General features: G+C 37.6%; 1 protein-coding gene across 20 annotated transcripts in view; it reads left to right on the forward strand.

Moving 5' to 3' along the window:
• CFAP74 (cilia and flagella associated protein 74) overlaps positions 1-12,715 on the forward strand; it is a 75,044-nt gene that overhangs the window by 29,507 nt on the left and 32,822 nt on the right. For 10 of the 20 annotated variants that reach the window (XR_011089483.1, XM_068658613.1, XM_068658625.1 and 7 more), the window contains 9 exons: positions 3,383-3,510; positions 4,068-4,209; positions 5,121-5,211; positions 6,495-6,632; positions 7,287-7,385; positions 9,248-9,352; positions 10,526-10,699; positions 11,226-11,336; positions 12,482-12,584. Coding sequence is in view for 18 of the 20 variants with exons in the window: in XM_068658613.1 (XP_068514714.1) it covers positions 4,086-4,209; positions 5,121-5,211; positions 6,495-6,632; positions 7,287-7,385; positions 9,248-9,352; positions 10,526-10,699; positions 11,226-11,336; positions 12,482-12,584 (945 nt within the window). In the remaining 2 variants the exon portion in view is untranslated. Of the gene's footprint in view, positions 1-1,365; positions 1,562-3,382; positions 3,511-3,535; positions 3,818-4,067; positions 4,210-5,120; positions 5,212-6,494; positions 6,633-7,286; positions 7,386-9,247; positions 9,353-10,525; positions 10,700-11,225; positions 11,337-12,481; positions 12,585-12,715 lie in introns of those variants that run through there. The other 10 variants (XM_068658616.1, XM_068658619.1, XM_068658618.1 and 7 more) reach the window with 10 other exon arrangements.

Here is a 12,715-nt window from a genome sequence, read left to right on the forward strand (position 1 = left end):
CTTGAAGCTTTCCTTTAGCTACTGGCTTGTAACTGTCCAACAGTCTTAAAAAGATGGCCCATGATAGCACATTTTTCTTAAGCTTTTGTGTCATTCTACTAAATTGCTAACTCTCCTCCATCCATATGGCTGCAGGCACTAAGTTTTATTAAAGTATTTGTGTGGTCTGACCTTGCATATGGAGTTCAGACAGACAATAGGACTGCACGGTGGTCCAACAAAGCCAGGTTTTCGCTTCAGAATCTGACAATTTGGAGCTGCCTTCCACATTTGCTGTTGTACTCACGGAGAACCAGCAGAGCAGTGTGGCAGTGTGGCAGTGACCAACGTGATACCCAAGTCAGTGTATCTATCCCATCGGACCATGTCAGTCTATGAAAAGTTGGTGGGCTCCTCCCACGTCTGCACAATTTTGCAAGTAAATATAATTTAAGCCATTATTATTTATTAAATGTTATTTTTGCTATGTTAATAATAAGCATTTTTACAGTATTTACATTTTCTCAAGTAGTAAGCGAAGATCACAACTTTGAAATAATATTTTGCTATAATTGAAAATTAGAAGCCCACATTTCAAAAGCTGTCAAGTTTGTTTTTTTTTGTTCCTGAACATGTAATGTGTGTGACTCCTTCCTGACTATAGTGCTCAATTCTTTTGTAACTGCTGCTGTAAAATAATTTATTGGAGAGCATAATTTGGTGGTATTCAGAAGAAATATGCTCAGTGCTAAATAACAAGTTTTCATAGTCCTTTATACCTCACAACTTCGGGAGCATATCAAAAGAACATTATTTAAATTAATTTTACAGTTGCACTGCATTACCTGATATTCTTAATAGATCATTTTCTAAAAGGGACAGGTGGTTTTGCAGCCAGCAAAGTAAAGATGTCATATTGCCATATATAATTTTTAGAGGCAAAAAAATGTACCACACGGATAATTAGTTTCATTCTCCCACGATTCCACATAAACAGCTCGTGAAAGACTGTTGTGGCAACGTCGCCAAATGTCTCTAGATATATAAATTACACACATATGCCTATTTTTATAAATGAGATTTGGAAATAACGGTAGCAATCATATGGTGGAAATATTTAGCTTATTTCAGAGGTTGTACAAAAATGATTCTTTGTGCTGTATCAATGTCCCATGGCCCCAGCACAACTGTGTCTGTATTTAAATATAAGTATAACCACAATATTATTGTTCCTTTCACCTAAAGCCCAGGATCAGAAATGGAGTTTTTAACTGCTTCCAAATGTTCTGCAGAACATCCAGTTCCTTCCCAAGTCTGTTTATATTTTTTTAACATTCATGAAGTGCAGTGTGGCCACTTGGCCCTCCTCTTCTCTTCTCTGTGCAGAAGACCTGGGACAACATTCCCCACTCTGCCCCAAGCCAGGGCTAGCTCCAGGACTGGAGATGGTTCCCTCACTGCAGCTGTGCTGCTCACAGTGCTGTGCTCTCATCCAGCGGCATCTGGCTGTCCTGCTGTGGGGTGCACTGACAGCTGTGCCCCACTCAGTCTTCCTCATAACATCTGTAGCAATGACTCATTGGTAAGGTGCTTGTCAATGTTTTGGCATTGTTTACACTCAAATGTTGATCTGTATCATAGAATATGGGCAGAGAAATTGGTTTATGTAATCTGATGAGAGCCACACTGCAAAAATTTAAGATGCCATTATTGGCATGTCTTCATGCCTAAATGCTAGAAATCTCCATATATGAGCTGCTGTCACCTTGGAAACGTTCAGAAAAGAAATACCAACTGCCTGAAGAAGCACAGTATGTAGCCGTATAGGAAACCGAACTGTCCAGTTCTACCATTTCAAATTGATCATGAGTTGCTACTAAAGTAACTTCACTGAAATGCCACTAAATTTAATTTCACAGGGAGAGAACAGCAGGATCTTCATTTATACATGCTCACTTTTGTACCCAAATTCTCAGAGGTGTATCACTGGTGGTCAGTGCCTACAGGATCTAGAACAGCAGCATCACTGATGCCTTTTTTTGTAAATCTCCGGGAGCTGAAAGCTGGAACAGATTCACTGATTTCAAGTTGATAAACTGTGATTTGGGAGATACGAGCTTGTCTGGGGAGGCATCATTTAGCACCTTCAGAGGAAGTGCAAATATCTCCTCTCTTCTTGCATCTATATGTGAGAGGAAAATCTAGACTACCTTGCCCTGGTGACAATTATTCACCCGACATAAAATCACAACCGGCAGCGTGGCTAGGAGATGGCGCAGTCAGATATAACAGGTAGCGTGCCCTGAAATGACCAGTGCTGATGGGAAGGGGACTGTTGTAAAACTTAATAATAATCTTTCACATACTAATTATGAGAGTGTGAGAACAGGCAGGCTTAGAGTTAACAACAGAATCTATTCTAGATCTGCAGAGACATCTATACAGTTAATCACTGAATATTTTTAGCCTACATCTTGTAGCTTTAATCCTGCAAATGTCTGGAGGTAACTTGTTTTATGTAATAGGAATAGATGCCATAAAATCAGCAGTTCATTGTATTTTGTGTAAAGAGGTAAGAATGTCCACACATTGCTAAAGAATGAGGACCTATAGCACAACTGTAGGAAAGGAATTGGTGGCTGTGATACGTACTGTACATGTTAAATATGTAAATTAAATACTTAAGATTAGCAGCATGTGCTTTCATGTTTAATATAAAAAAAAAAATGACCTTACTTCTCTTAGCAAGTATAGGAAAACAAAGAAATATTGCCTACAATGGAGTAACATTTTCAATATACCCTAAGTAAATCTGGGAATGCCTCATGTACAGAGCAATGTTTATTCCAACGTAGAGCATTGCTCAAGGAATGATGTCCCAGTGTTTCAATAACTTAATCACTCTGAAACTTTGATCAGCTGCACTTCCATAGCATGCCTAGTGCCAAGAGTAATGGGACAAGATTCTGCTTTTCTGTGAATTTAATGGCATAATTCTTTGACTTTGTCCAGATAATATGTGGAATAGAATAGGAAGGAAAGTTAACTAGTTAACACTCGAAAACTAAAATCTGGCAACTGAGTGCCTGGTAGCAAGAACGCAGCTTCAGATGGTTCCTCTGAGGGAGTATTCCAACTGGGGCACATTTTATGAATAGAGGCATTTAGCTTTACTATGCAAATTACTCAAATATCATCTAAATACTTTTCCACTGTGTGTTTTTGTGCATTCGTGTAACGGTTATTGAGGTGTTGCAAGTGTCCTCCAGGTCGTCAGTTTCTTCTGAAGCGAGGGGAAGCGTTGAGAGTGGGAGATTATGATGGGCTGAACGATCACTACGCGTGATTTTTGCTGTAATAACCTTCAATTCGAACTAACGGTGAAACCCTATTGTCTGACTAGGACACGCTTATTCCCGAAAAGACCGAAAACTCGGACGCCGGGGACCCGTCGCCTTCCAGGACCCAACTCCCTCAGGCGCCGTCCCTCCCAGCTGCCACCACCCGCCCAGGCACGCACCACTCCGCGAGGTTGGTGGGGGTCACGGGGCGAGCACCGCCGGACGGCTCCAGCGGCTGCAGGGGGGGGCTCCAAGGGGGCGCCCCCGCGACGCGCCCCCGCTGTGGTTTGCTCCGTTGCCGGGGCAACGCATCCAACGGGCGCGCAGAGTGGCGGCTCTGAGGGGACGCTGTGAGTGGATGTGGCGGGGCTGTGAGGGGAGGCGAGGACACGGGACCAAGAAAGTGTTCAAGGACGCTAAGGATAGCTGTTTTTTGAGCCGTTCCCTATGAATTTTAGGTCAACTGGTTGCCTAAGTGGAGAAAGTGTGTTTGGAAGGTGTGTTTTATTACTCAACTGCTTGTTATATAGATATATATAAATGCTTTGGCAGTGTGCTCTATAAGTGATTTGTTGAAGTTAGTACCCAAAATGTGTGTCTAGTAGAAAGCCGTGTGATGGTTTCCAGTTATTTTGTGTGAATTAAGTACTTACTGAATGCTATTAATTCATCTGGAAATGTAGTCATCACTATTGTGAGTTCTTGGAGATATTTGTGTATGTAAATATGGACTCTTCTCTTTGTTAGCCTGGTTTTTAAAGAACCATGAATATTGAAGATAGCAAGTTCAGTGATAATAATGAAGAGGACCAAAAAACTCCTTTACCATTTCTGGAAGAGGAAGAAGACCAGGCTGGTCAGTGCTCTGATGTGAAAGAATGCTGGAGAGGTGAAAATGAGAAATCATATTGTTAATATACAAAAAGCCTCAGTTCTAGGAGTGACACAATATTCCAAATAAACGCAATTGTTCCAGTAGTCTTTTTTTTTTTTTTCTACTATTATACTGCATCAGGTGTAACTAGTTCAAATCTAACCTTTTTTTTTTTTTTTTTTCCTGTAGTATTAAATTTTCACCTTAACTCTGAAAGGCATTTTTTGTTCAGAGTAATTGGTGGCAAAAATCAGTATTTGTATGGGTTTGATTCAGCCATGAATACATTAGGATCTAGGGCCACTTGGGGTGCTCTAGACATCTAGCATAGTGATGGCATAGGTCTTCCACTGATCCAACTCTGTGAAGTGGCTGGGTGGACTCAGATATCTAAGCTGACAACAGCTGCCTGTCAATAGGCAACTGATTTCTCTAATTGTGTCCAAAAGTATGTTTATGGATGTTATGTCAAGCAACGTATCTACCATTTTATGGGTTATCATGTGTGGTATAGAGCTGGATACAGATTTTTATGTTAAGAAAATGTTCTTAGGCTGTTCTTTTTTCCCCCTGTCCTTTTATTGACTACATAAATATTTAACAGTATATAAATAATACTTATTAAATAAAGCTTAATAAATACTTCTATCTTCAATGCAGATCAGAATAATGAGACGTGTAGCAGGGTGTTAATGTAAGATAAGCATAGCAGACTTGGCATTCTCTTGCTTTGGTTTTGAGGTGTACAGTAGCAGTCCTGTGTGGTTTTGTGTTTTCTTTTTTTTTTTTTTGACATATACTACAGTAATGCTATAATACGTCATCCCTGGATCTCTACATATTTTGACTTGGCAGCAAGTAGACGAGAGCTTTGCATTTTGAAGCTTAAAGTCTCTTTATTAAACTGTTGTTTTATATTCTATTAGAATACCAGCTTGAAGAAGAGTTGGCTGATGGTGGTAAGATGTGGAACAAGGTCACTTCTGAAGGAGCTGGAGACAAGTCTGAATCTAGCATGTAAATAATTCATTGTTTTGTTAGCAGCTCTAACAACAGCTTCCTTTATAGTGGTAATTTACCTTTTCCATAGAAGGTTTGGTTAATTCAGCTGTATTTTTTTGTCAAATTAGTCATAGGCAATATGCATTTATCTAACACAGTGGTTGCACTATGTTCATGTGGCTTAATCAGCTGCCCTTAAAGGAGCAGTTATTAGCCTGGGTGGTTTTATACCAAGCAATTTACACTTGTAAAACCCAGCCAGTTCTCTGTAATAATATGCTATGTTCGTATCCCTATAGAACATTAGGAGTTGTTAGAAAAAGAGAATTTTGTCTTACGAAGAATATCAGTGTTGGATTGTAAGTTTCTGAATACATAGGGAGTTTTGCACCACTGTGTAAAGTGGATTAGCGTAGAACTGGTGAGATGATAGGTTGGTTTTAAAGAAAGTGATAGAGCAGTTGTATTCCTGGTGAAATAAATTTACATGTAACAAAGGTCACGTATGAAAAATAATTCAGTGATTTGAATGTGGCCTTAAGTAGCTGCTGCTTTTTTGACAAAGAAAGATCAAAGCACAGTTTGGCCTACTTTGACAAGACTGTTGATCTCTGCCCTGGAGTGACCTGGCACAGGGTTATAGAGCATGATGAAAAACTGAAATAATGTTTATTAATATATGTATGTGGGAAGTTGCATAGCACATATGCCTACTGCCAGTACATGTTGACAGTGTTGCCGTACTCAACAGAGGAAGTCAAAATATGCCATGATTTTTAAAAATAAACAAACATCAACAAAACAAATAAACAACAACAAAAACCCACTACCTTCAGCCCTTTTCTTTCTGGATGTTTAAGTAGACCAAAATGGTAAGATTACCTCACTTGCAGACTGAAGCATTCTGTACAATGTTCTGAACTAATTTAGAATGTTCCCTTTAAAGTTTAAAACTACCGTTCAGGAAAACTGGAATTTGAAAACCTTAGGTATAATCAAGAGGAGCTACAGGCATTTAAAAACAAAGACGTGCAATTAATGCATTAAATGTGTGAGTAAACATTCAACATTAGATACTTAAGTCTGGAAAATCTTGGCTTAAGTGCATGTACTCAAGCTTTTTGTACTGATTACCTTCATTTTTTTTCTTATTATATTGATTATATTTGTATCAGTTTGCTAGAATGAGTAAAACTGAAATAAAGAACCCATGAATGCATAAATGGATGATGCACAAACTTCACATACCTTTTAAACTTGTCATGTTTTTATTATTCATCATGTCTTTCAATTCAAAGAGAACACTGTTGGAGTGACGTTAATGATATTGGGGCTATGAAGTATGCAGATAGAATTTCCATAGTAGCCTTATACAGGAACCTAAAACAGCTCAACAACATAGCCAAAGAAAAGGAACTTGTGGTCACAAAAATCAGGTTAGTGTTGAAGCAAACATAAGACATCAGCATAAATGTGCCATCAAATGCTGGGTTACTTTACCTGTTTTGCATATGGTTATAGTAATAATAATTTACTCTTTTCAAAAAAATAAAACATTAATATTGATATTAAAGAAGAGGGGTTTGATCTGGAAGAATTACATGTTAATTCCTCTGCTATGTTCGCACAATTCTGTGGGTTCAACAGTCAGAAACAATAAATGGAAAAATCATTGTAAACATTTTCTTAACTGTGATGGAAATGTTGCATTGGAATTGGTGAAGTTACTCACCTACTTTAAAATAAGCACCTGCTATGAGTGTTTTGCTGTGTACAGGTCAAAAAACTTTCATTGGCAGCAAATGTATCTGAAGAAGGCTAGTGTAAAAGTGCTGTTTATGCTGTTGTCTTTTTTGGTAATATAGATGAAGTTAGACTAAACTCTTGTTACTTTTCTGGATTTTTAGAGAAAGTAATTGAAATTAACAGGGGCTTCTAAAGAACCTCATAAGATCTAAACGTGGGATGGTAGTGGGGAGTTGGGGGAGTTGAAGGAATCCCAGCTGTGATTCTTGACCTTCAAAAAGAAGAGTTTAATGGGACAGAGCAGAGAACTTGGAAAATGTAAACAATCTGTTTATTTGTTTCAGAGACGAGCTGACTACCTGCCAGCTGCGGATCAAAATGCTAGAAAAGCAGCTGGAGTACGTAGACGTTGAAATACAAAAAGAGAAGGAGGCTGGCAATGTGTAGGTAGACAATATTTCTGGATGCCAAAGACTACAGGCATCTGCTGTCTTTATCAGTGTGTAATTAATGAACTAGTTTCCTTTTTTCACCGTGTCATGTTGTTGAAAACCTGATAGAATATTTAAGCACGTACAATTGAGATGTTGATTGGTCAGCGACAAACCCCTGAAGTGTTGCATCTTGTGCTGAGAATGGCAATAGCTTAGAAGGCTGTTGTGATACAAGCTCTGTTGTGTATGTTCAGCCAGCCAGCAGAGCAGTGCGTTCACTCCCAGCTTGGTGAACGCTAATACTGCAGTCACCTTCCAGGTGACTTGGTGTTTTCAGCAATAGCTCCTCCTTCTGAAATAAATAGTGGTGCATTAGTTGGGAATCATCAGTCTCTATCCTTTCAGCTCTAGAGGTAATATTTGGTTAGTTAAATCAGAGTGCCGTAAGAGGTGGGGATTTACAAATGGATAGGGAAGAGGTATGTGTTTTGAAGTGGAATCTAGCAACAACTGGTTATTAGATCAGCCTTATTCATTAATCTCAGTTACGTTTATCAGTCTCTCAATCAATTCTGTTCAGTATAGTCAACCAATACCAGTGTGCTATGTCACTTTGAGAGGTCATGGTTTTCCTTCTGATAGCTATTCCAACCATGGTTTATATGTATGCTATTTTAAAAATTGTTTTATGTTGTGAAATGCACAAATGCCTTTCAGGAGTGGTTCTGCATGCAGGAGTTGTTCTAAAACACTTTTGCTAGGAAGTAGGAGGCAATTTACTGTACTCCTCACATTTGGTTTAAATAGAAAGAAGTGGGTGGCTTGTGTACCGGGAGCCAGTGTATTGTGAACAAACTTTGCAGCTGCATTTTCTGACCTGTGTTATTCTTAAAGTTAGTGTATCAATGAATGACAGAATAAATAAAGGTAGGTTAATTGCCAAAATGGAATAGTTGATTAAACAAAAATAATGAGTTGAGTGCTAATGAGACTTCTGTGGTGGGTGCTAGTACTCCCCGTTCAGGGTCTCTCAGACACTCTTAATAAGGAAGACCAACAAGAAAGACTGAAAAGCATTGTATGAGGTTTCTATACTTATGATAGGTCAAATTGTGAGGACTAGATATGCAGGAAAATACCACTTTTTGCATTCTATTATATTTACCAAATTAATAGTGAAGGAAGAAGACCTTGTAAGTTTCTGGCTTCTGTGAAGCTCAAATGCATCCTCTTTTAATGCTAATGAAAAATACTAGCTGCCATTAGCGTTACTGACACCTAGTACAAAAGTGTGAAGTTGGAGTAGTAACTACAGGTGGAAGATCCATTTCCAGTTTTTATTTTTGGGATGGAGTTTGTTAATATAGTCAGCTCAGTGCCTGTGGATGCTGTACTATCTGTGCACTAATTTTCCTGTGTAGAAAAGCCCAAGGGAGATAAGTGTGTTGCTATACTGCAATTGTAGCCAAAGTATAGGGAGGATTATATTGCCATTTTAAAGGTGAAAGCAGTCATGGTTCTCTAGGTTTGCCTAAACTTAATAATGGTACTTCTTTTATTAGTTTAAGAAATCAGTTAAGAATTAGTTTAGTTGCTTTAATCTACTAGTCAGTGCTTTTTAAAGAAATACTTTTCTGTAAATTTCAACTGATGTGTAATAGTTTAAAGAAAGCTATGTCTTTGAAGGAACAATGGACACTTATACAAAGTCTCTTACTTTGCTTTCTAAATTAGTGGAATTCTAATACATAAATGTCAACTTCAAGCCATTATTTATTGTTGCTGATTTCGCTGGGGGAGGGGGGGGGTTCTTTCTTTAATATTCATTAGTTCCATTTTCTTTCTCATTGTTTCTTTTTTTAATGTACCAGTGCAGCCCTGTTCCGCCTACGGGCAGTGCACAGGCGACTGTGCACTGAACTGGAGGATGAGAAGGATTTTGAGCTGAAAATTGCTTTGACGCTGAAAGAAAACATGTAAGTGAGGGAATGAGAAAACAGTGTGATGGGAGTCAATCTTTATTATGCTCTTCATATGGTGTTTAGAGAGAAACTCATGAATCCATTAGAAATTGTTTGTAAATACTAGCTTATGTGATTTGAGGTCATGAGGTTCACTGTAAAGCCTTTTAGCCTAAACTGTTTCATTGCTTAGGAAATGGATTTCTGTGGCCCATGTCCTGAGTTTGTTTTTCACACATAAAGTATTTATTTATCTATTCACAAATTGTGGCTCTAAACAAGTCCCAGTTTAACTGGAAAATAAAATGGATTAAAGGAGACCAACTTCTGAGGAAGCATAAATACTTCTAATCTATGCTTCTTACTGGTTCTCAAAGAACATAAAGGAAAAGGTAGAAATTGAGAATGATGGAAATGATGTAGTACTTTGTATCTTTATGCTAAGTTGATATTGCTACTTGCAACTGATTGCTCATACATGCTACGTTATTCATTTATATGAGACTTAGTAAAACTGTCTTCCACAGAAGGTAACAGGCAAGTGTGTTTGTATTTTTGCACTAGAGGTACAACTACTGATGCAACTACATTGGAGAAGATCATAAATGTGAGCTTATAGGCACATTTAACCAAGTGATTAACAAGACTACAGTACATTCTGCTGCAATGTTGCATAATAGCTTTAAAATGCTTGACTATTTATTGTGAGATTAGTGATAACTATATTAATCTGTTTATATGTGTGTGTCATATAAATTCCTGCAAAGCATGGAAGAATAAAAACTTACAACTTGTCCTTGAAGCTATTTCCTCTTGAAAAGGGTGGGGGAGAGAGAGGAGGGGAGCTGTTTCTCTGTTTGTTGTTGTTGTTGTTGTTGTTTGTTTGTTTGTTTGTTTTTGTTTTGTTTTGTTTATGTTTTCTGGGTAAATGTGAATGTAAAAGACAGAAGAAGCTTGAACTTTTTTTTTTTTTTGACCAATGTTTTTGATGTCTTTAAAACTAGATATGCTGTTACATGTGAGCCTTAGTCTGAAAGGTGAAATTCCCATGTAAGTAACAGTATGGTTTAAAACATAAAAAATGGATAGATTGTCATGGTCACCATAGAGCCTTAGCTACTCAGTAACCTCAAGTAAGTGAAAGAATGCCAATATTTTGGTGCAAACAGATCACACTTTGTTTTAAAGGCTTGAGATGTGGTGGATAGAAACTGAGCAGGGAAAATATGAAGCCCTCCATAAACAACTTCAAAAAGATGAGGAGGAGCTAGAGACTCAATACCAAGAAAAAGCAGAAGCACGAATTCATAAGGAAAAAATAGCAGCACTGCAAGCAGAAGAAAATCAGCTGTCAAGAAAAAAGTAAGCGCCTACCAGTCAGACTCTGCTTCCTTTCTCTCTTTTACTTTTAGCTAGTTTGTTATTTTAGGAGTTGAAAAGATTAGTTAATGGAAGTAATAGTGGTATTGTGTTTCTGAGCCAGGTGTTGGCTGTGAAATATTGTTACTAGCAGAAAGAATTAACATAAGAATTGCTCACAGTCTTATAGTTACACAGGTAAAGATTTCTGACATAATCAACTTACTAAAGAAAAAAAAGAATGACTTTTGACTAAGGAAACCAAATTTATTAGACCAGACTAACTGCATATGTCTGCATTATTGTTGGATGCTGGAACCTTCTACATTTGGGATCAAGTTCATTGAAGCTTGCAGAGAAAATGGACACCAGTTTAGCAATTTGTATGGTTTCTGAAAATTAGACTGTACAGAGGGGAGAAAACAGGCTGACCCCATTTAAATACATATTGATAGACTCTTCAACATTAAATATCATGATGATGGGATAAAGGTTTCCTTAATCCTGTTGGTTTGCCTGTCTTTTGTAGAAAAGAAGAAGAAGCCCAGAAGGAATGTGAAGAAAGGCATAAAAAAATGCTTGAAGTAGCCAAAAAGAACCGTGAAAAAGCAGTCTCTTTCCTGAGAAAAAGCATGGCAAGGTAATCATTAACTCCTCCTCTCCCCTTTCCTCCATCACTGTTCTTTCTCTGATGTACAACTGTCTACCCTATAGTCTTTGAGAAGTCAAAATTTTTCAGCTAGACGTGTCCTCTATGTTACGCTTGGGAAGTTTTTTCCCAGCGCTGGCACGGTGGCAGCCCTCAAATCTTACATGGCACAAAAGGGTGTTTTTGATGAGATGCAGGGGCTTCTGACCACGTGTAGGCATTACAAATTATTTGAAAAACTTTTATATGTGTATGGGTTATTAACTGTAACAGAATCCCAGGTTTGAAACTTTGCCAGGTGTGAAAGCATTCTGCCTTTCTATTATTACCTCAGAAATGTGGTAACATAGCTGTCTTGCTGTCTGGCAAAATAGATTCATAGGGCATTTCTCTGTGTTCCTATTCTCTTATGGAGGATGGCAAATTAAATGTTTCCTTCACAGGTTTGTGTTTATATAATCACTATGATATTAAATTATTTTGCATCTAAATTAACTGTAAGCATTTGTTACTTTAACTTGTATATTAGGACTTAATTGAAAAAGTGATTGAAATAATTGTGCTGTTTTTATGGTAGTTTATTTTTCTTTAAATGACATGTACAAACTCACAGTAATTAAGATAAACAAACTGAACCAAATCAGTTGATCTTTTTTTGCTGAATAATGTATCAAATATATACATGTTAGTAATTATTTTCAAGTTTACCATTAAATTAACTTGACTTGATTCATGCTAACATATTTCTAGGTCTTACAGTTTCTAGGGTTTATTTTTAGCACAGCTACAAATGGTTGGCTTGTATAAAGTTCAATATGTAATTGTTTAGATATCGATTATATGAGCAACACCTGTTTTCTAGACATATATCATAATGTGAAACGCATTCTTCGTATTCAAAATTTGAGTTGTTGAGCAAAATGGTTGAAAGCCTGTTGGCACTTTTAATTTGAGTGATACTGTATATAGAAGATTCAACTGTTCCACTTTACCCACACCCAGTATCATAGTAAACACAGAGACTTACAGAGAGTATGTTTGGTGGTGACATACACAATTACTATCTGTCAGGTTAAACATTCTAATACTAAAATCTTCCCAGGATTTGAGCCTGAAAGATTTTACTCTGCTTACAGAATTCATGAGGAGAATGCAAAGGAAGAAGTGAAAACTCAGGAGCATATGGAGAGAAGGATACAAGCTGTGCTCTCCCTGAAAAACAGCATAACTTCCAATAGGGTACTGCTGCTGTGACTTAGATGGGGAATGAGGAAATTAACTTGTTAGACTGTGAGGTTTTAGTGAAAGTAATTCAGTTTTCACTGCAGAGTTGTTATGTGATGATGCCATATCGTAGACCAAATCTCTTT

Source organism: Anas acuta, chromosome 22, assembly GCF_963932015.1.
Source record: "Anas acuta chromosome 22, bAnaAcu1.1, whole genome shotgun sequence".
In the NCBI taxonomy this organism is placed as follows: domain Eukaryota; kingdom Metazoa; phylum Chordata; class Aves; order Anseriformes; family Anatidae; genus Anas; species Anas acuta.